Raw genomic sequence first — 22,021 nt, 5'->3', positions numbered from 1 at the left:
CTTGGGACAGGCTCACCTTGCCAGGGGATCTCACCAATGCAACGCCTCCCCCAGCCTAGATGACAAAATGGTGTGCACCATGAATGACTCGCATACAGCTGGGTTGTAGGTGCCCTGCATGGGGACCCCAGCAGTGGACAAGTGTGCCGCTCTCAATGGCCATGGCACTGTGTTTATCAGACTCAAGTGGTGAGTGACACACAACACACAAAATCTTTGCCGTTTTTAAATGTAATTGCAAAATTAGTAGATTTAAGCCTGATTTAATCATTTTGTTATTATATTTAAAAATCAGGGGTATTATGGAAAGTTGGGGGGGGAGGGGATTGGCATGTCTGCCCCAACCAAAATACTAGATCACCAGCTCCCACTGGCTTATGAGAAGGAGGTAGGTTGAGAGACAATCTTTTAGGTAGGCCAGCCCGAAAACCATTTAGGGCTTTACAGGTGAAAACTTGGTGGCTAATGTGTAAAGTCAGCACAAAGTAGTGAATTTTGTCATTGGTGGATAATTAAATCATTGATAAGACACAAAAACCATAGAAACAGTCTTTTCAAATAGTGAAGATAACATATAGCAGTAATGACAGAACTCATTACTTTTTAAAAAGCAGCTAAGCATCATATAAAAATTAAATCGGAGAAAGCACTGTTTAGAAATAATCCTCGTTCTTTTAAACATATTTTCATATATTTCTGGGTTCATTATTCCTAAAGGTATTTGCATAAAAGCTTCCCCTCTTTTTTGTTGGCCTCGGCTGCCCTGTTACAGACATCCACGTGCATTGCAAAATAGTTTTAACCTGCTTCTTATTCATCTGGCAATGGCTTGTATTAGTGCTTCTGCTGTTTACTAAGCAGTGATGGATTCTTCTCATGCATTTCTACACTAAATTATATTAGATGAAATTTTTACATTTTTGTAATCCTTTCATTTTGAAATATTTAAATTAGCCAATGTAATTATAATCAGCAAAGAACCAAAAAAGTATTCTTCCAAGAGAATCTATAATTTTAGTCTAATCTATGGTTGTGAATGAGCACCAATGTCTGTTCCTAGTGGGGGAGGAGAGAATGCTTAAGTGCCGGAGACACACAGCACAACCTTATTACAGAACCTAAATCTAAAATGATCAAATTCTGTTATGTATCCATTTACTCTTTCAGCTAGTTTTCAATTCATTTAACAGCATTCATATCCAAGTTATATTGAATTATTTTTTCAAATGAGATTGAAACACTGTCAATTACTTTAATAAATCCAACACATACCTAGGGGTTGCCACCCATCCTGTTTTCACCTGGACAGTTTGGGTTTTGGTTTGTGTATCTGGGTGCCATTTGACAAGCTCTGATGTCTGGTATTTTTAATCTGTGGCAACCCTAAATGGAAGGAAGAAAGCAGCACAGCAGACACCACCATTTCCAGGGTCAGGGTACTCATGTGACTCACGGTGAGACTTGGTATGCAGGGGTTGAGTCTTGGAGGGAAGAGTTAGAGAAAGGGACGGGACCTGGGGTAAGAGATGGGGCAGGGCCAGGGACTCGGGGATGAAGTTACCAGCTATTAGAAAGGTGGCAACCCTGCATATACCACATCTACAGTATTATGTTTCCTTCAATCTCAGCAGAATTCAAAACTAAGGTTGCAGAAACACGCTGTCGTCTTTTTTTAATGCTTGAAAAGAAACACTAATGTCAATTGCATAGTTTCTGAAGACTGGATCTTTCCTATAAGGTATTCAGCTTGGCATCAAACTTTTCCCCGCTTTTAGTATGATCTTTGTATCTTAAAATGCATTTACAAATAGATATGTAGACTAAAAACATATGGCGGTAACACAGATGCACAGGCAAGTGCTATGATACAATTTGTTTTGGTACATTGTTATGCACAGTTTGGTGCACAGTCAGTTAGCATCACAATGCTCTATCCAAACAGAATATAAAGATTGTGTTGTAGAATATTATCTTTAGACAGAGACATGTGGTCGTTGCGGCATTGTCATCTGAGAGTCATCTGTAATTGGCAGATATTGTACAGACTGTTTAGGATTCGGATAAATGGATGGTTGGGGCAGAGTCATTCTATATAGATAAGAAGCTGGCAACATGTTTGGGTGTACTTCTGATTTTAGATTTGGGTCACTGTGGTTGACCCTTGTAAGTGGAGTATTGGCTAGAGCCCAGCAATCCTCAAATAGAATTTGAGATTGTAAAAATCTAGCTGTCATTATTTCCATCTGTGATTTATTGGAATTTTTTTTTTTTGCTAGAATATTGCTTTTTATTTTTTGGTATTCTAGTTGTACCTCAAATACAAGGTTTTCTTAAATGAGCACTGGCATGGTTATGCATTTTCTGGGAGTTGTTAATATTCTGAACAGTGTTTATTCTTTGTTGTAAAGGTTTGAGGGAATGACCTCTAGAAAACAATACTGTGGGACACAATTGCAAAGATTTCATTTACCTTTTTAAATATCAGTTCAAGTGGTACTCTTCATTATGCAATAAGAACAGCACACGAAACATAAGCTGAGAGAAGTAATGTTTTACCTACTGGGAAATATACCTATGTCTAGGTTGGGTTTTTACTGAACAGTTGTCAAATGTTTTCTTTAAACTTTCATGTTTGGCTTTGTGGAGAAACCCAAAAAGGATGTAATGTGCATAGTGGGCGAACTGTCCACAATTGTTATCAAGTTTGTGGATAACACTAAGCTGCGGGGAGTGGTAGATACACTGGAGGGTAGCGATAGGATACAGAGTGACCTAGACAAATTGGAGGATTGGGCCAAAAGAAAGCTGAAGAGGTTCAACAAGGACAAGTGCAGTCCTGTACTTAGGAAGGAAGAATCCCATACATTGCAACAGACTGGAGACCCACTGGCTAGGCAGCAGTTCTGCAGAAAAGGACCTGGGGGTTACAGTGAACAAGAAGCTGAATGTGAATCAACAGTGAGCCCTTGTTGCCAAGAAGGTTAATGGCATATTGGGCTGCATTAGTAGAAGCATTGCCAGGAGATCAAGGAAAGTGATTATTCCTCTCTACTCGGCATTGGTGAGGCCTCATTTGGAGTATTGTGTTCAGTTTTGGGCCCCCCACTACAGAAAGGATGTGATCAAATTGGAGAGTCCAGTGGAAGGCAAGAAAATCTATTAGGGGGATGGACCACATTATTTCTGAGGAGAGGCTGAGGGAACTAGGCTTGTTTAGCCTGCAGAAAAGAAGAATGAGGGGGGATTTGATAGCAGCCTTCAGCTACTTAAAAGGGGGATTCCAAGGAGGATGGAGCTAGACTGTTCTCAGTGGTAGTAGATGAGAGCAATGGTGTCAGGTTGCAGTGGGGGAGGTCTAAGTTGGATATTAGGAAAAATATTCTCACTAGGAGGGTGGTGAAGCACTGGAATGAGTTACTGAGGCAGGTGAAATCTCCATCCTGAGAGGTTTTTAAGGTGCAGCTTGACAAAGCCCTGGCTGGGATGATTTAGTTGGGGTTGATCCTGCTTTGAGCAGGGGGTTGGACTAAATGACCTTCTGAAATCTCTTCCAACCCTAATCTTCTATGATTCTATTATTCTAATTGGAAGAGTCGCCCTGCTACTATGCTCCAGAAGTTCTGTAGCACACTTTCCTCGTGACACACTAACTCTCAGATATGTTGTTAGGACAGATATATTATTAGATTTTGATGTCTCTGTTTGGAAACAATTTAGAAATTAAAGTGTATTTTTAAATCTTAGGGGCAAGGTTTTCAAAAATGTCAATGGAATTGGGTGCCTTCATTAAAAAAAAAAATCTCAGTGGGGTGCATGATTTGGATTTGTAGAAATTGTAAAGGGTACTGACCTCAGTGGAACAAGCAGATTAGGATGGCTGATGTATTTATAACCATGTCTTAATTCACAAGTCCAAACTCTAACTAGATATTTTGGGTGGGCTCCCCTCCCCACTAGCATTCAGGGAAATTCCAGAGGACCAGTTCCCTGGTTTCAGTCCTATTCTGCAGAAGTTTATATTTAATTCTGCTCTTTCCTCACCCCAATAAATCTGGAAATATTTGAGTACAAACACAGAAAACTGCTATTGGAGGTACTGGAGTGGGAAGAGGTATCTTAGAAGGACATTCATTTAATGACTCAACCTCTGCCTGGCAGTATAATAGGTAATGCTGACCAGATAACTTATTTTTTAACATTTAAGTTTGGACAAATAATTTGAGGAAATTTATCATATAAGAATTACGTGTCAATGTGTGTTATTACCCCAAGGTATTGGTTCAATATAGTGGATTACATTCCAACAGAGTAAGATGCTAGACCTTCTGATTGTGCCTGGTCCCAATGAGTATCTGTACTAACGCATCATCTAGTGAGTTAAACTTGGTGAGTAGTTTGCTTTTGCTGTGGGGGATCCCTATGTACAAAACCTGCTCATCCCTCCCCCCAACAATCATTATTTTCTTTGTATTATTGGGTAATACTGTTGTACTTCTGTGAACCATCGAGGAGTCACACCCTGAGGCTGAGAATCATTAGGCTGGGGTTAAGCACATGACCTGCATCCTGTGACAGGAAATGAGGAATGGTCGGGAACTTCAAGAACAGTTGTATATAGGTGAAGTAGTTAAGGGTGTCAAGCTTGTCTCAGACTGCTTGGCGCTATAAGGATAATTCTGGCTGTGTCCTGTCTGATCTACTTTATCACCCTTATATCATCGATGATGGAGGAAATGCATAGAACAACCCTTCTTCCAAGACAGAAGAAAGGCATCTCCCAAAAAATGGTGGCCTAGACATCCTTATGAGCAGAAAAAGAGGATGCTTTCAGTTCCTGTAAGTGGCAAAGAGATCCACCTCTGGTAGGCCCTATTTTAGGAATATGTTGTGGCTAACTTGTGTGTCTAGCATCCATTTGTAATCCTGTGAGAAATATCTACTGAGGACATTGGCTGTGATGTTCTGGATTCCTGGAAGGCAGAATGCTGAAATGTGGATCTGATGAGTTATACAGCAATTCCATAGTTTCATGGCTTCAGCCCACAGGAAGGCGGGTCTTGCTTCTTCCTGCTTGTTGATATAGGACCTGCAGGATACATTGTCCATCAAGACACTGATTGATTTTCCCCTAATGAAGGGTAGGTAATTAAGGTAAGTGTTCCTGACAGCCCTGAGCTCCAACAGATTGATGTGGAGACTGATTTCTTCAGTTGTCCATCTGCCCTGAATCAAGAGGGTACTGAACGAGGCTCCACATCCCAACATTATACATCAGTTGTTAAAGTCACTGATGGGGCTGGGCAACAGAAAGGAATGCCTGCATTGACATTGAGTTGATCGTTCCATCAGTCTAAAGGCGTTCCTCACTTGTAGAGGAATTGTTGTGTCTGACTGAAGAATAGGTCATTCTGAAACAAACCCTGGAAGCAGTAGAGACATAGCCTTGCGTGACTGATCACAAAGGTGCAAGCAGACATGATTCCCAGGAGCTGAAGACAATTCCTTATGGTGGTTTGAGGGATCCCCTCAACTGCCCATGCCAGACCTGACAAGGTTACAAATCTAAAAGAAGATAGGCTCTGGCTGTCACAGTTAGTCCAAATATGCACCTATTAATCCCTGTACAGAAGACACTGTTTGTGTGGATTTTTTTACATTCATCTGCAGACCCAGCTCATGGAACAGAGCAAGGGCCATTTGGGTGGAAGACAGCACTGCTTCATAGGAACAGCTCTTGAGTAGCTGGTCATGAAGACCAGGATCACTTCTTGTCTGAAGTTAGCAGCAACTATTGCCAGGAATTTTGAGAACAACACTGGGGTTGAGGAAAGACCAAAATGAAGCACTCAATATTGAAAATGATCCCGGCCTATGGTGAAGCATAGGTATTTCCTGTGCAATTGGTATATTGTTATATGGAAATAGGCACCTTGTAGGCTGAGGGACGAAAGCCAATACCCTTTCTCTAGTGAAGGAATTATAGCTGCCAGAGTCACTTTTGAGACTTTACAAACTTGTTTAGACGTCTTAGATCTAAGACTGGTCTCCACCCTCCATCGTTCCTTGGCACGAGGAAATACTTTAAGTAAAATCTATTGCCCTTCTGAGGAGGAGAAACAAGCACCATTGCTCCAAATGGAAGGAGAGAGTTCACTTCTTGTCTCAGTAAAAGCTTGTGAGAGAGATCCTTGAAGAGGGACAGGGAAGGGAGGGGTGGAAGGAAGGGAGTGAAGTAAAATGGATGGGATAGCCCTATGTTATGACACACTTGTCTGTAGCAATCTACCTCCAAGCATATTGGAAATAGGCAAGATGGTCTGCAAAGGGGAGGAGGTGGGCTAATTAGCACAGCTTTAAATCCAGAGGCTTGCTAAAGGTAGACACACTAACACACTGTGCCAAGCTGAGGTGATTGAAAAGGACCTCAGGGTGGTTTGCCCTCACACTCCTATAGCCTTGGTATCTCGCAGAAGGTGGCACAGAGTGATGTGGGCTGAACTGACACTGCTAACTGAAAATCTCCAATCAAAAGCTTTAGAGGCATATGTGCACCTGAAGTGGAGCACCCATCAGGACACTGCTTGAAGAAGAAGAGGTGTTTCATAATTAAATTAGTTTTTTTTTTTCTGGACTTCATATAATAAAAACAAATTAATATGAGAAGATTATATTGTATACTGAAGAACATTAGCATTATGAGACTGTATTTACAGTATACAGATTAGTAAAATCAACTGATAGTGGTAGGCAAGAGTCCACTGCCCTTTACAGGCTCCAAGCTACCATATAATAAATCTGTAAACAATGTTCTGCTATTCTTTGGTAATATTTCAAACTAGCACTGGATTTTTAAAAGAAAGTGGCTCCAAGTGGAATGTGATTTATAACTAATGTTCCTTTATTTGTCCTAACAAGACAGATGGGAAAATAGTATCAGTCAGAAAACACCAATTTATTCGATCTTGAAGGTCTGAAATAATAAACATTGACAGTTTAGATTTTCAGTTTGTGAGGATTTCAATTTTTTTTAGCCTCTATTATCTTTACATATTATCTCTCTCAGAATCTGAGCTAAATTAGAAATGACTCTGTTGAACGAGTGTCATTCAAACTGAAAATTAAAAATTTTAAAATTAAAAGTAACTATGGGAACATTTCTCAAAAGTTAAGTAAGCTCATATCTCAATTTTTTATGACCTTCTTGATGCAGAAGCTTTATGCTTTGCTTTCTTAATAGATCAAGTATAAGGAGGTAAACAAGTGTGTTTAAATCAATCTGAGTAATCTTTTCTATGGTCAGATTGATCTTCACACCAGATTAGTGTTTAAATGCCACTAGTGTACACAAACAGAGATTCCAGATAGCTCATTTCAAAAGAAAAGAAAATAGTTCAAATTAGCACTGAATAAGGTGGTTTATCGCAATCTGTGTTACAACAACATTTTTTTTGCTCCAACTTTAAATCAAAATAATCTCTGGACTAATAAAAATGGAAAATTTCCCCAACAAATGAATTAAAAAAAGAGCACCTCCAAAGCAGATAGGAGATGCGAGTGTTACTATGGAAATCCATTTGAAGCTTAACTACATAGTGAACCATTTTACTCATTACAGTTATGTGTCTGTGGAACAATGGGAAGGGGGATGAGACCTCTTCTGACCAGAAGTGTTGCTGCAACTAAGGACTCTAGTGAGGTGGTATTGATGTTAAAAATGGGAGAAAGTACGGGAACCTGGACCATTTCTACAGCCCCACACATAACAGGCCTATCTGTATGAGGAGGCCAATTTGTGTGTTATTGAAATGGAAAATTGGCAATTGAAAATTGAAACCAAATAAATATTCTCCATGTTTGCACGGGGGGGGAGAGGGGGGGATATGCAGGGTCTGGAAGGGGGTTTGCTGAACAAAATTAAATGAAAGCAACATAAGCTAAACTAGAAAAAGGCACTCACCCTCAGATAAGAGTGTCCACATGGGGAGCAGTACTGGTATAATTATAGTGGTATAGTTATACCGGGATTTCTTCAAGTAGTCAAGGCATAATAGACTTGGTATTTTATAAGATTGAAAATTAAATTCCATTCTGTGCTAAGGGTGGACTGGCTGACTCTCAGACCACATCACTAACACATCACTTGGCAGAGAAGCCAAGATCTGTCATGCAGGAAGTCAATCACCACCTCTTGACCTCAAGTGCTCTATACAACTATTGATGAACAAGAAGAGAAAGCCAAGAAATGCAAGGAGAATCTGTCAGTTTTCCTAATATTCAGGACACAGATTATACAGGTCTCTTTTGTATTGTGTATTTTTAAACTCACCTACAATTGTGACTATTTGTGATGGACTTTTACTTAAAGCACTCAGTCCTGCTCTAAAACTCAAGTCAATGAGAATTTTCCCATTCTCTTAAATAGGAGGAGTAGGTATATAACTCAGTACTATAACCAGGCTCTCGGGTATTGCCATTTAACGTTTTACCTCTGCTCCTGAAAATTATTGCATGTTTTGCAGTTTCCTAAAATACGAACTCAAAGACACTACAAAAAACAAAGCTGGAGAGCTTTTAACACATTTTCCATGCCAAAAAATTCACACTACCACAGAAAGTATAGTAAGGATGAGCTGCAAACTTTCATTTTTGATACCTCTACATATTTTTTAGTTTAAGCTACAAGCCTACATTTATGTGAATATCATATCTATATAGAAATCTCTTTGGCCTTGGCTTATTTCACATCTGTTACTTATCCAAGACACCAGGTAGGTTTATAATTAGTTGTTTCAAGCAATCAGAGAAATATAGGATTATTCAGTTTTTAAAGCATTTATTATACAGTTGTTTTGCTCTGTCTCGTTATTGTAATATTTGTGTCCCTCACCCCAGGGTATTAAGCACGTGATGGAATGGCTTATATATCAAAGATGTGTGTGAGCCATGCTAAAAATGCTTACAAAAACATGTGGAAAGAAATAATGCACAGCAGATCATCTTTAAATTGCAGTTTCCTATTAGGCTGTTTGGGGTTAAAAAACAAACAAAGTTATAACAGGTTATGGAAGGAAAAACTGGCAATATTTTAATTTATCTATCCATTTCTCAACTTTAATCTCGACACCTGCACTCACGCTGCTCACCTAATTTGTCAAAGTGCTAAATGGGAGGTGGAAGTGAGGATCCTACTAACCTCTGTTTTTTCAACTGTAGGTCTGTTGCTGCCATCTGCCAAGGAAGGAAGGCATGGTCTAAAGCGATTTATTGCTCAGTTCAGATCTTCTACAACTAAACTGAGCTAGGGTGCAGAAAACGTTCCCTGTTCAGCAGGCTGTAACCCGCCTTCATATGGAATTGCTCAACAATGGTTGATAATATGGGAATGTCTACACAGCAACAGGGAGTTGTGATTCCCAGAGTGGGTAAACAGATACACGCTAGTTCCGTTCAAACTAGCGCCTAGAAATAACAGTGTGGCTGAGACAACCTGGGCTGCAGGTAGGGCTAGGCACTCATATAAAATCCTGCCCCACCCCTGAGGTATGCACTGGGACATCTAGCCCAAACTGCAGCCTATGCTACCACACCACACTTCTAGTTTTAGGCACTAGCTCAAGCAGAACTAACAAGTTTATGTTCACATCTGCTAGAAATCACATCTCCGAGTTGCTGTGCAGGCACACCCTAATGTGTGTATGAGGAGGGAAGGGGGGTTCTGCATCTTCACCTACACACACTAGTTCTCTTACCTAAAACGTGAAAAATCAATGAAACCAATAAAAAGATGTGGGAGATTCCCTCTACCACAAAATCAACAAAAAGCCCCATCATATTGCATCATAGCAGTGGTTTTCAAACTTTTCTCTGCCATGGCACAACTTGATACCTTTAATTATATTGAGGCACACCACGAAATTGTCTCCAAACGAACTCATGAATACTCATGAGCCAATTCAGAACCCTTCAAATAGGTTTTCAAAAAATTCTGTGGCACACCTGCTCAGGCCGGACAGCACCCCAGCATGCCATGGAACACTGGTTGGGAAACACCGTATTATAGAAGCTCATAAACACATATCTGACTTCAGTTTCTTTTTTGTTTAACTCCACAACACCACTTTTTCTTTTTTCGGTTTGGTATACTGCATGTTCTCTCTCAGATATGTATGCCATAATTCAGTCCAGTATAAATTTTAAGGCTGAGTTATCATGAAAGTGCTGACACAACCACAATGCTAAGAAAACCAATCAAGTGATAAGTAACACTGGCAGGATACTAAAGCATTAGAATTTTGAACAATGATTCAGTGTACAGACTTTACTTTCCCCACTGCTTCATGCCTGCTGCTTCTGATTATGAGTTAGTCAAAATAGGTAGAGTGGTAATCAGTATTGTACAGCAAACAGATGAGGATCGATTCACAGTTAAGTAAGGCTTTATTTTTTCCTAGAGCAGATATTATTAATAAAGAATTGGATGGGTGGGAGAGCTCTTTTTTTATGTAACTAATGGATTCTGAACGTCTTTTGGGGGTAGAATTTCCAGGAGCTGGAATCAAGACATTGTTGGTGGCAAGCCCCAGGGTTTGGAATTCATTCCCAATGGGATTCTGTTACTTTTACGGCAGGAAGCAAAATGCACCTTTTTGTTCAAGTGCTTTATCAATAACACGCTGCAATTCCTACTGGCCCCAGTCCTTTTAGTGAGTATGGTTTAATCATTGCAAGGGGTTATGGAATATGCTTTTTCTTTTAAATTATGCAAAAGTCAGGTACTATCGATAGGTGTCTTATAAATGCATGTGAGAAATAAATCCATTATATACTCCTTTGCAGGAAAGTATCCACGTTCTATACTGTATCTCACCATAGCACTGTGACCAAAAATATCTGACAGTGTTAGCAAAAGGATTCCTATGATGTACCCGTATATATTCTTACCCCTTTTCAGCACTTGTGTGGACCACAGAAACAATCCCTTCTAGGACTTGAAGAGGATCTTTTATCAAAGCAAATTCAGCTCCACTGTCACTGTTAAAAGAAACAAACAAAACCAGTTTATACAGAAACATGATTATTTTAGAATAAAGGTTTCTGGACATAATGTTTAACTTAGTCTGTATACCTGAAGGTCATTTATAAACTATTAAGTAAATGTGACAACTTTCACAGTTTCCCTACTTGATTAGTACCTTTTATCACTGCATCACTGTGATGTGAGGAGAAAAAATGGAAATAAACAACAGGAGAAAATAACAGAACTCAAATGCACCTTAAGGAAAACACTGGAGAGTTAAAATAGCCTGGAATATTGGGTATTCTTTAGAATGCCCATCTGAAACCTGGCCCATGTGAAAAATTACAAAAATGCATTGGCAAAATCTGCAGTGTAACATGATTCAGTGTGTGTATCACTGATTAAAAGTGTATCACTGATTAAAAGACTATGCACAAAATTCTGTCACTGTACTTTTGCTTCAAGAGTCAGTCTGCCTAGGATTAAATACAATAATTATGAATCATGTATCCAGTCAGGGAGCTTCCAGTTACAGGACACAACTCTCCAAATGTCAAAAAATGATAAAAGTTGGAATGGCTGTTAGCTACTTATGTAAAGACAGAAGTTGCAGTGTGGTTTAAACATTTGTCTTATGGAATGAAATTTCAAATCTTTTCATGTGAAGTCTAGAGAAATAAACATGAAAAATGATTGAATACTTAAGGCAAAACTGATTGACACTAGCACTTTAATAAAGCTTCAAGTATCTTTTCATGCAAATTGTTATAAGGACAATGATGGTTAAGCTGACTGTCTATTTTAAGGTGATTCATTTTAGTTTTTAAGACCTAAGGATGCCAGTTAGACAAATGCTTCCAAAATTGGTTTGTGAAGAAAAACTCAAGAACCAGAGATAGACTATACTCTCCCTTCAATTCATCAGGACAGTTCAGGTATTGTATCATTAGGGTAATTGTCAGCCTTTTGCTATACCTCAGAACCATGTTTTCCTACTAATTTGAAAGCATGTCAAAGGATTCAATGACTGCTCTGCCAAAGATGAGATAACCCAAAGGGTATTAGATACTGCAAAACGCAGAAGAATAATTACAGCACTTTTCATATTTACCCTTAGAGTTATGGTAGTTTCTACAACCTTGTAATTTATGCAACAATATTTGCCCTAGCTAAGAAAATAACTACTTTACCCAGGTGACCCTTGAGGAGAGTATAGACATGCATGTTTTGAAACCTTAGTGGATTTTCTGCTCTGAGGGCTTTGATGTTGATTAATTGTCAGAGGCTATGTCAGTAGCAATGGATCAGTATACTAAAATTACTTAATAGTAAAAGAAAAACAAAAAAACACATTAATACACAGTTAAAGTTGTTTGGTGGTATGCTATCCCTTTGCAGAATGATGAGTTAATAAAAACACAAGCTTCTGAAAACCAGGAAATGCAAAGTTAAGGTTTCCCTCTTTCAGCAATGCCCCAATACATCCTGTTAACTTTACTCTGCCAGGCCACAGTTGCTAAAATGTACAAGCTTTTCACCTCGTTTTACAACTCATTCACTTTCATCCACAGGATTCCATCTACTGGACAAAAAAACTTTGATACCTTCCTGCTACCCTCTCTGAGTGATGCCTCCATAAACACATATGTACACTGGCTCTTGGCACTCTAAGATTCAGGAAGTTCCAGATCATAGAATCATAGATTATTAGGGTTGGAAAGGACCTCAGGAAGTCATTTAGTCCAACCCCCTGCTCAAAGCAGGATCAACCCCAATTAAATCATCCCAGCCAAGGCTTTGTCAAGCCAGGCCTTTAAGACTTCTAAGGATGGAGATTCTACCATCTCCCTAGGTAATCCGTTCCAGTGCTTCACCACCCTCCTAGTGATAAAGATTTTCCTAATATCCAATTTAGACCTCCCCCACTACAACTTCAGATCATTGCTCCTTGTTCTGTCATCTGCCACCACTAAGAACAGGCTAGTTCCATCCTCCCTGGAACCCCCTTCCAGATAGTTGAAGGCCACTATCAAATCCCCCATCACTCTTCTCTTCTGCAGACTAAACTGGAAACAATACTCCAAATGAGGCCTCACTAATGCCGAATAGAGAGGAATAATCACTTCCCTTGATCTGCTGGCAATGCTCCCACTAATGCAGCCCAATATGTTGTTAGCCTTTTTGGCAATAAGGCACACTGTTGATTCATATCCAGCTTCTTGTCCACTGTAACCTCCAAGTTCTTTTCTGCAGAACTTCTGCCTCACCAGTGGGTCTCCAGGCTGTAGCAGTTCATTGAGATTCTTCTGTCCTAAGTACAGGACTCCGCACTTGTCCTTGTTGAACCTCATCAGATTTCTTTTGGCCCAATCCTCCAATTTGTGTAGGTCACGCTGTATCCTATCCCTACCCTCCAGCATATCTACCACTCCCCCCAGCTTAGTGTCATCTGCAAACTTGCTGAGAGTGCAACCCACTGCATCCTCCAGATCATTAATGAAGATACTGAACAAAACTGGCCCCAGCACTGACCCCTGGGGCACGGGGCACGCCACTTGTTACCAGCTGCCAACTAGACATTGAACCATTGATCACTACACATTGAGCCCAATGATCTAGCCAGCTTTCTATCCACCTTATTGTCCATTCATCCAACCCATATTTTTTTAACTTGGTGGCAAAAATATTGTGGGAGACCATACTAAAAGATTTGCTAAAGTTGAGATATAGCACATCCACTGCTTTCCCCACATCCACAGAGACAGTCATCTCATCATAGAAGGTAATTGGGTTGGTCAGACATGACTTGCATTTGGTGAACACTGGTGTACACTCACACACTTAGCCATGTGCCCAGAAAGAATACTATATGTATACAATTTAAGAATCACTTCACAGTCTTTTAGAACTCCCTAACTCTGAGAGCATATCATCTCAACATACATTTTCACTTAACTATCAAAGTATTAGAGTCCTCTCATATTCTAACTCACTGCGGACAATCTCCTTTGTAATAAAAGCCCTATGTCCTAATATGACATAACCTAAACAATTCTGCATAGAAATCATATCACGACAGCTGTCACACATCTCAAAGTAATCCGCAAATCTCACAAACACAGCATACATCTCTACGAAACAGAGCTAACTATTACCTCCACCAATGAGTCCAGCTACTCCTGACACTGACTATACTCAGTCTACCGTGAGTACATGTAGATAATAAATACTTAGACTGCTCTCATTTCCCTCTCACTACTGACAATACCCTTAGTAAAAAAAAAACCCAGTGTGCCCTGCTAATTATAGAACATATGTAATGTATGTAGACCCTCTGTTTCTCAGGGTTTATTCATTTCATTTTTCAGGGCTTATTTTTAACAAATTTTGAATTCTATGTAGCTGTTCAGAAGTCTGAGGGTTTCTAGGCTCTCTCTTGGATACTGTATGAGAAAATATTTTTAAATACTTCCCAAAATTCTTGTCTACTTAATTTTTATTACAAGTAGAAAACATGCCCTACACGTTAATTTAAGCTTTGCATCCTTGTTACTTAACCTTTTGGTGTATTTGTCCCTACTACGCTTTAACGTAGTACTGTTTCAAATAGCACCATATTAAAGCACTCCAGGGAAAAAACGGTTACAAACCTTCTGTGATTGTTATCCTTAGAGATGTGGTGCTCATGTCCATTCCATGTTAGGTGTGTGCATGCGTTTGTGTATGGCTGTCGGAGATTTTTTGCCTTAGTGGTATCCACATGGCCGGCCCTGGCATCTTCTGGTGCTCTGCGCTCATGCAGCGGTATATGAGGCATCACCTGACCTGCACCTCCCCAGTTCCTGTTTCCCATCAACTCCAACGGTGGGGACGGAGGGCGGGTGATGGAATGGACATAAGCATTACATCTTGAAGAACAACAGTTACGGAAGGTTAATAATAGTTTTTTCTTTGAGTGTTTGCTTATATCAATTCCATGTTAGGTGACTGACAAGCAGTATCCCTGGAGGTGAACTCGGAGTTCATGGATATGCCACTTGCAATACTGCTCTAACAAAGCTGGCAATATTGCTCTACCAGGCCTGCTAGGTGATAGCATAATAGGATGTGAGAGTATGAACTGAAGACCATTAGCAGCTCTGCAGAGGTCTTGGATCAGCAACTGCGCCAGGAAGGCTGCTGCTGAGGCTTGCACCCTGGTTGAGTGAGCTGTTAAAATCGCTGGTGGAGGCACTTTTGCGTGTTCATAAAGAACTTGATGTAGGCAGTTATCCACCAGGAGATCCTCTAGGAGGAGATCGGCAGACCTTTCATCCTTTCTGCTACTGCAACGAAGAGCTGCATCGACCTTCGGAAGGATTTAATCCTTTCGATGTAAAAGGCCAAGGCCCATCTAACATCTTGGGCGTGCAACCTTTGCACCTCACTGGATCTGTGTGGTTAGGAGAAGAACACAGCCAGGAATATATTGTGGAACTGTGACAACACCCTTTGGTAAGAAGGCTGGGTGGGGTCGCAACTGGACCTTGTCTTTATAAAACACTGTGTAAGGCAGTTCCAAGGTGAGAGCTCTGATCTCGGAAATCCTTCACGTTAAAGTGATCGCCACCAGGAAGCAAAGCTTCCAAGAGAGAAACAGCAGAGAGCAGAATGCTAATGGTTCGAAGGTGGAGCCCGGTGAGCCTCGAAAGGACTAGATTCAGGTCACAGGGAGGAATAGGATCTCTCATTTGTGGGTAAAGTCCCTCCAGGCCTTTTAAGAACCTGATCATCATATCCTGGGAGAAAACTGATTTATCCTGGACCGGAGGATGGAAGGCCTAAATAGCCGCCAGGTGAACCTTTAGTGTTGAAAGGGCTAGGCCTTAATGCTTGAGACATAACATGTAGTCCAATATGGACAGTATTGAAGTTCAGTGAGGAGAAAGGTTCCGGTCCGAAGCCCAACAGGAAAACCTCTTCCATTTGGCCAGGTTTGCTGCTCTGGTAAAAGGTTTTTTGCTGCCCATGAGAACCTGCTGAACTTGTCCTGGGCAAGCCTGCTCCACTGCATTCAGCCATGCAGCAGCCACGCTATCAGGTGCAGGGCTGCTAGGTCCAGATGCAACAGATGGCCGTGGTCCTGGAACAGAAGGTCCAGCCAAATTGGCAGCTGCACCGGGGTTGTGGTTGAGAGTTTCAGCAGGTGCCGAATCACTGCTGCCGTGGCCATGCCGGAGCTATCTGTATCATGTTCACCCTGTCCCACTTGATCTTCAACAGAACCTTGTGGACCAGTGGCTGCAGCTTAAAAACCTCTAAAGATGGAAATTCCACCACCTCCCTAGGTAACTCATTCCAGTGCTTCACCACCCTCCTAGTGAAAAACATTTTCCTAATATCTCCCCGACTGAAACTTGAGACCATTGCTCCTTGTTCTGTCATCTACTACCACTGAGAACAGCCTAGCTCCATCCTCCCTGGAACCGCCTTTCAGGTAGTTAAAGGCTGCTATCACATCCCCCCTCATTCTTCTCTTTTGCAGACTAAACAAGCCTAGTTCCCTCAGTCTCTCCTCATAAGTCCTGTCATCCAGCCCCCTAATAATTTTTGGCACTCTCTGCTGGACTCTCTCCAACTTGTCCACATCCTTTTTGTAGTGGGGGGGGAGGGGGGGAGGGCGGGGCCCAAAACTGGACACAATACTCCAATGCGGCCTCACCAATGCCGAATAGAGGGGAATAATCACTTCCCGCGATCTGCTGGCAATGCTCCTACTAATGTAGCCCAATATGCTATTAGCCTTCTTGGCAACCAGGGCACACTGCTTACTCATATCCAGCTTTATTTCCACTGTAACCCCCAGGTCCTTTTCTGCAGAACTGCTGCCTAGCTCGTCGGTCCCCAGTCTGTAGCTGTCCATGGGTTCCTCCGTCCTAAGTGCCGGACTGTGCACTTGTGCTTGTTGAACCTCATCAGATTTCTTTTGGCCCAATCCTCCAGTTTGTTTAGGTCTCTCTGTATCCTATCCCTACCTTCCAGGGTATCTACCACTCCCCCTAGCTTAGTGTCATCTGCAAACTTGCTAAGGGTGCAATCTACCCTATCCTCTAGATCATTAATGAAGATGTTGAACAAAACCGGTCCCAGGACCGACCCCTGGGGCACTCCGCTTGTTACTGGCTGCCAACTAGACATGGAGCCATTGATCACTACCCGTTGAGCCCAATGATCTAGCCAGCTCTCTGTCCATTTTATAGTCCATTCATCCAACCCATACTTCTTTAACTTGCTGATAAGAATACTGTGGGAGACTGTATAAAAACTTTGCTAAAGTCAAGGTATATCACGTCCACTTCTTTCCCCACATCCACAGAGCGAGTCACTTCTTCATAGAGCACAATCAGATTGGTCAGGCATGACTTGCCCTTGGTGAATCCATGTTGACTGTTCCTGATCACCTTCCTCTCTTCTAACTGCCTTAAAATGGATTCTTTGAGGACCTGCTCCATGATTTTTCCAGGGATTGAGGTGAGGCTGACTGATCTGTAGTTCCCTGGATCCTCTTTCTTCCCCTTCTTGAAGATGGGCACTATATATGCCTTTTTCCAGTCGTCAGGGACCTCCCCCAGTTGCCATAAGCTTTCAAAGATAATAGCCAAAGGCTCTGAAATCACATCAGCCAACTCCCTCAGCATCCTCAGATGCATTGCATATGGTCCCATGGACTTGTGTATGTCCAATCATTCTAAATAGTCCTGAAGCTGTTCCTTGCTTGTTGATGTAAAACATCACTGTGTTATTGTCCACCATAATTTGGACTACCTTCCCAGCCAGGTAGGGAAGGAACACCTGAGAACACAGGCATATCACCTTGAGCTCCCTGACATATATGTTGAGGGAGCAATCCTCCTGCGTCCGGAGTCCCTGTGTGCTGAGGTCATTGAAGGGGGCTCCCCATCCCGAAGCTGAAGAATCAGAGACAAGAGTCACTGAGGGGGAAAACCCTTCGAAGGGCACTCCCTGTAATACCAAGCGAGGATTCGTCCACCAAGTTAGGGAGGACTGGACGTGCAGTGGCAGTGTGACCACAAGGTCTAGACTGTGCCTGCTGGGAGTGTCAACTGATGCTAGAAAGTATCAAGAGTAAAGCCCTTTCCCTCTTATGTCTTGAGGAACTTCCTTCACAGCCCCTATTTGTAGGAGGGTTCCCACCTCCTGAATGAGAAGTTGCTTGTGAGAAGGGTCCCTGAAGAGGGACAGGGATGGAGAGTGGAATGGGGGGTAGTGAAGAAAACAGCAAGGTTTAACCATCTATGGTGTTGAGGACTCAATGGTCTGATGTAATTTGGGCCCATGCAGAAAGGAAGGGGAACAGTTGGTTAAAAAATAAATGGAAGGATGGATCCTGAGGCCAGACTGGGATGCCATCCTCGGGCCACTGTGATGGCGCTTAGGCCCTGACTGGGCAGCAGAGGAGGAAGAAGTGGAACAGAGGCACTTAAACCCCTTATTTCTGTCCCTTCTCTTATAGGTTCCTTGCTGCAGCTGACCTGAATATCTAAGTGGTGGCTTTGGCAGCCAGAACTATCTCCTAGTCCTCTGCGTTGTGTACAGGCTAAGGGATCGTAAAGTGGCCCTGCAGTCTTTCAGGCTGTGAATCCTGGTATCAATCTGCTCCAAAAAAAGGGCATTCCCCTGGAATGGGAGGTCCTGTATAGAATGCTGAACCTCCTGAGACATTCCTGAGGACTGCAGCCATTAACACCGTTGCATGGATACTGATGAGGCCATTGACCTGGCCACGGAATTGGCAGCATCCAGCACCATTTGGAGGGAGGCTCTAGCCACCGTTTTGCCCTCCTCCAAGATGGACGCAAACTCCTGCCTAGTGTCCTGTGGCAGAGTCCCTGAATTTGGCTATGGAGTCCCAATTGTTATATCTCTCCAGCAATGCCTGCTGATTGAAGAATCTGAGTTGAAGACTGGCTGTGGAATAAATCGTTCTTCCAAACAAGTCCAACTACCTGGTGTCCTTGTTCTTAGGCGTCAAACTTACCTATTCCTGCCTGTTCTGCTTGTTCACCATCACCAACACCAGGAATCTGTGGGGTGGGTGTGAGAACAGGTATTCATATCCCTTGAAGGGAACATAATATTTCTTCTCGACCCTTTTGGATATTGGTGGCAAGGTGGATGGAGTCTGCCAAAGGCCTTTGACAACCTTCAGCAGCTCTTTGTGTACCAGCAATGCCACGTTAGCCGGTGTTGCGGCTTCCAGGATGTCAAAGAGGCCGTTTAATACGCTCTGTGAGTTCCTCAGCCTCCAAGGCCAGGATGGATGTTATCCTTTTAAGGAGTTCTTGGTGGACTTGAAAATCATCTGGCAGTACTAGGGGAGCTGGGCTGGCTGCCGCCTCATCTGGGGATGAGGATGACGATGGTAACACTGGTTGAAGAGAGTGGAGCCTCCTTTTCTTCAAGGGGAGCTGTCTCTACCTCTGGGTCCCGGGGTTTGGTGCTGGTATCGGATCCCGAGTTCAGGTCCCGCACGGGCTGGTCGATGCTACAGGGGACTGGAGCAGGTAGGGTCCTGCTGCTATCGAGATCCCTCATGGGTTCCAGTATGGTCACTGGACAGGCCATTGTCTTTGAGGCCAGGCTCTCACTGCTAGGCTGGCACCAAAAGGTGGTATGTTCGCTGACCTGTGTTCTTGAGGCTGGGGATTGGGCTCTCCCTCTGACGTCAAGAAAGACAATTCCTCCCTCAGGGACCATGGTGGAGCTGACGGTGGCTCGTCCTGTCGGTTGCAGTGTGGAGTTGGGAAGCAGTGCCAAAGAGACTGTGACCAGCGATGGGAGTCCCCTGAGAAGTGCCATGTTGGAGAAGAGTGGTGCTGAGATGGCGGTGTGTGATGAGGTGTTGGGCCACGTGGTCCTGAGGATCGATGCCAGGGGTCTGGCAACTGTTGCCAGGCTACTGGTGACAGGTGCGGTGAGAGTGATGACCAGTACCAGGAGACTAAGATCAGTGATATGTAGCTGGTGAGTCCTTCTCCCGGTCAGAGACCGGGAGCGTGGTGCCAGGGATTGGGGTCAAGATGGCGGAGACCTTCAACATGGCGCCGGAGATCTTGGCTGAGGTGTTGTGTATGGTCCCGAGATGGGGAATGGTGCCACTGACAAATGCAGTGGCCCATGGCGGGTTTACCCCTGGAGACAGGTGCCTTTATCAGCTCCGGTGCCAAGGATAAGGTCAGGAGAGTGGAAGGCGCTGGGAGGGCCATTAAGCTCCTGGCTGTTTGAAAGGCCTCCAGCGTTGAGGGCACCGTTAGGTGGAGTTGCCCCCTTCCACTCCCAGGTAGCTCCCTCAAAGAGCTGTCAGCCCTGGGAGGACAGGCTGGCACTATCTGTTCTGGGGCAGGTGATTGGCCCGACACAGGTCCTTCGCCTGACCCTGCTTTCTTACCCCTCTTCTGCACGGGGAAAAGGCTTTGATTGGTGCACTGTTTCTTTTGCTGCTTCTTTGGCATCAGTGAAGGAGAATGGCGTTGAGAAGGGCTCAGTGCCTGCGGGGCACTCCACGCCGAGGCTGAAGTACGCAGCGCTGAGTCCGAGCTGGAAGGTTTGGAGGCCGGTCTGAGTGCTGCCTCAATTCACAGGACTTTTGAAGAAGAATCTTTAGTGTGCAACAGCAAGGTCTACATGGAACAAGTAAAGTGTAGCTTGCTAGTGTGCTTTAGAAATCACACCCTATAATCCACATTACTGCTCTGTGTAGACAATCCCTTAGATATAAACCAGGTAGCAATGACATTTTCCTGTATAAACAAACCGCACTGTGAAAGGGGTGAAGTCAACATGAATTGAGTAATCATTTCTGGTGGTTACCGGATAAAAGCCAATTTCATTTTTCTCATATTGAGAGTATTTTATCAGCATATCATTTAAAACCTAAAATCAGAAGCCCTAAGTGTATGCAATTCTGCACTGAAATGATGCATACTAGCTCCTGAAGGTACACATGTAAACATATGTGTTTTTACTCAGACACATCAGAGGGTGCAAAACATAGACCTCATATTATAATTACAGATCCTTATATCACAAACACACTTTTACCAAGCAGGCCCAACTACTTCTAGGTACACCTAATACACAGACTGCACCTTGCCTGAATGCAAGTAATTCCCATTGACTACTGTCTACACCAGGGGAACAGAGGAAAGGTGGCCTGGGCAACTGGTTTTGTTTTCCTGGTTTTGTTCACCATAGTGTCTGGGAAACTTCATCAGATTATTGGAGCATCCAAGATGTAATTGCAATTACAAAATTATTTACAGAAAATATTAGCACACATCACTACCATGAAAATTATATTGTAATACCATTATCGTTAAAGTGACATATAGCGGTAGGTTGTTTTGCTAAACTGTCTCATATCATATGGAAATTATGATTAGATTATTTTTGTTGGAGTAGTGCCCATATGCCTCAGTCAGAATCTCATCACTGTACAAACAGATGGAAGACACAAACTCTGTGTCAAGATCTTACAACCTGATTTAAGGGAAGACACAACCAAATACATGCAAAAACAAAGAGGAGGAGGAGGATGACAATAATAAGGTCATATATAGGTTAGCTATTATACAGCTTGAAGGTTCCAAATCAAAGAACAGATTCTGAGGAGGGATTAGAAGAGGGACAGGGTGGTTGCCTGAATGAGGAGGTCAGAAAGGGTGTTTCATACATAAGGTGCTACAAGAACAGAATAAAATGTACTGAAGAGCTACAAACTAATCTGGATCCAACATACGGATATAATAAACCATATGAAAAAATGAGAATGCTGAAAAAGGGAACCTATCATAAGGATTCAACACAGCTATATGCACAGTGAGATGGTTTCCAATCTGTTTAAAAAAAAAATAACTAGAAGGAAACAAAAAGAAAATTTCAAACACTAGCACAGAAGCAGGAGAGCTGTAGCATTTAAAATTACATTATTAAAGATTCTTCTAT

The 22,021-nt window shown here is 42.5% G+C and overlaps 1 protein-coding gene across 3 annotated transcripts in view; it reads right to left on the bottom strand.

Annotated features, from left to right (window-relative positions):
- The window catches only part of NBAS (NBAS subunit of NRZ tethering complex), a 370,484-nt gene that overhangs the window by 69,240 nt on the left and 279,223 nt on the right, over nucleotides 1–22,021 (bottom strand). For all 3 annotated transcript variants that reach the window (XM_067544745.1, XM_067544747.1, XM_067544746.1), the window contains exon 47: nucleotides 10,942–11,031. In XM_067544745.1, the coding sequence (XP_067400846.1) occupies nucleotides 10,942–11,031 (90 nt within the window). The remainder of the gene's footprint in view (nucleotides 1–10,941; nucleotides 11,032–22,021) is intronic.

This window comes from Emydura macquarii, unplaced genomic scaffold (assembly GCF_026122565.2).
Source record: "Emydura macquarii macquarii isolate MOO-44397 ecotype Brisbane River unplaced genomic scaffold, CSIRO-AGI_Emac_v2 contig_1027, whole genome shotgun sequence".
Taxonomy (NCBI): Eukaryota; Metazoa; Chordata; order Testudines; family Chelidae; genus Emydura; species Emydura macquarii.
This window is presented reverse-complemented; position numbering and strand designations above follow the sequence as displayed.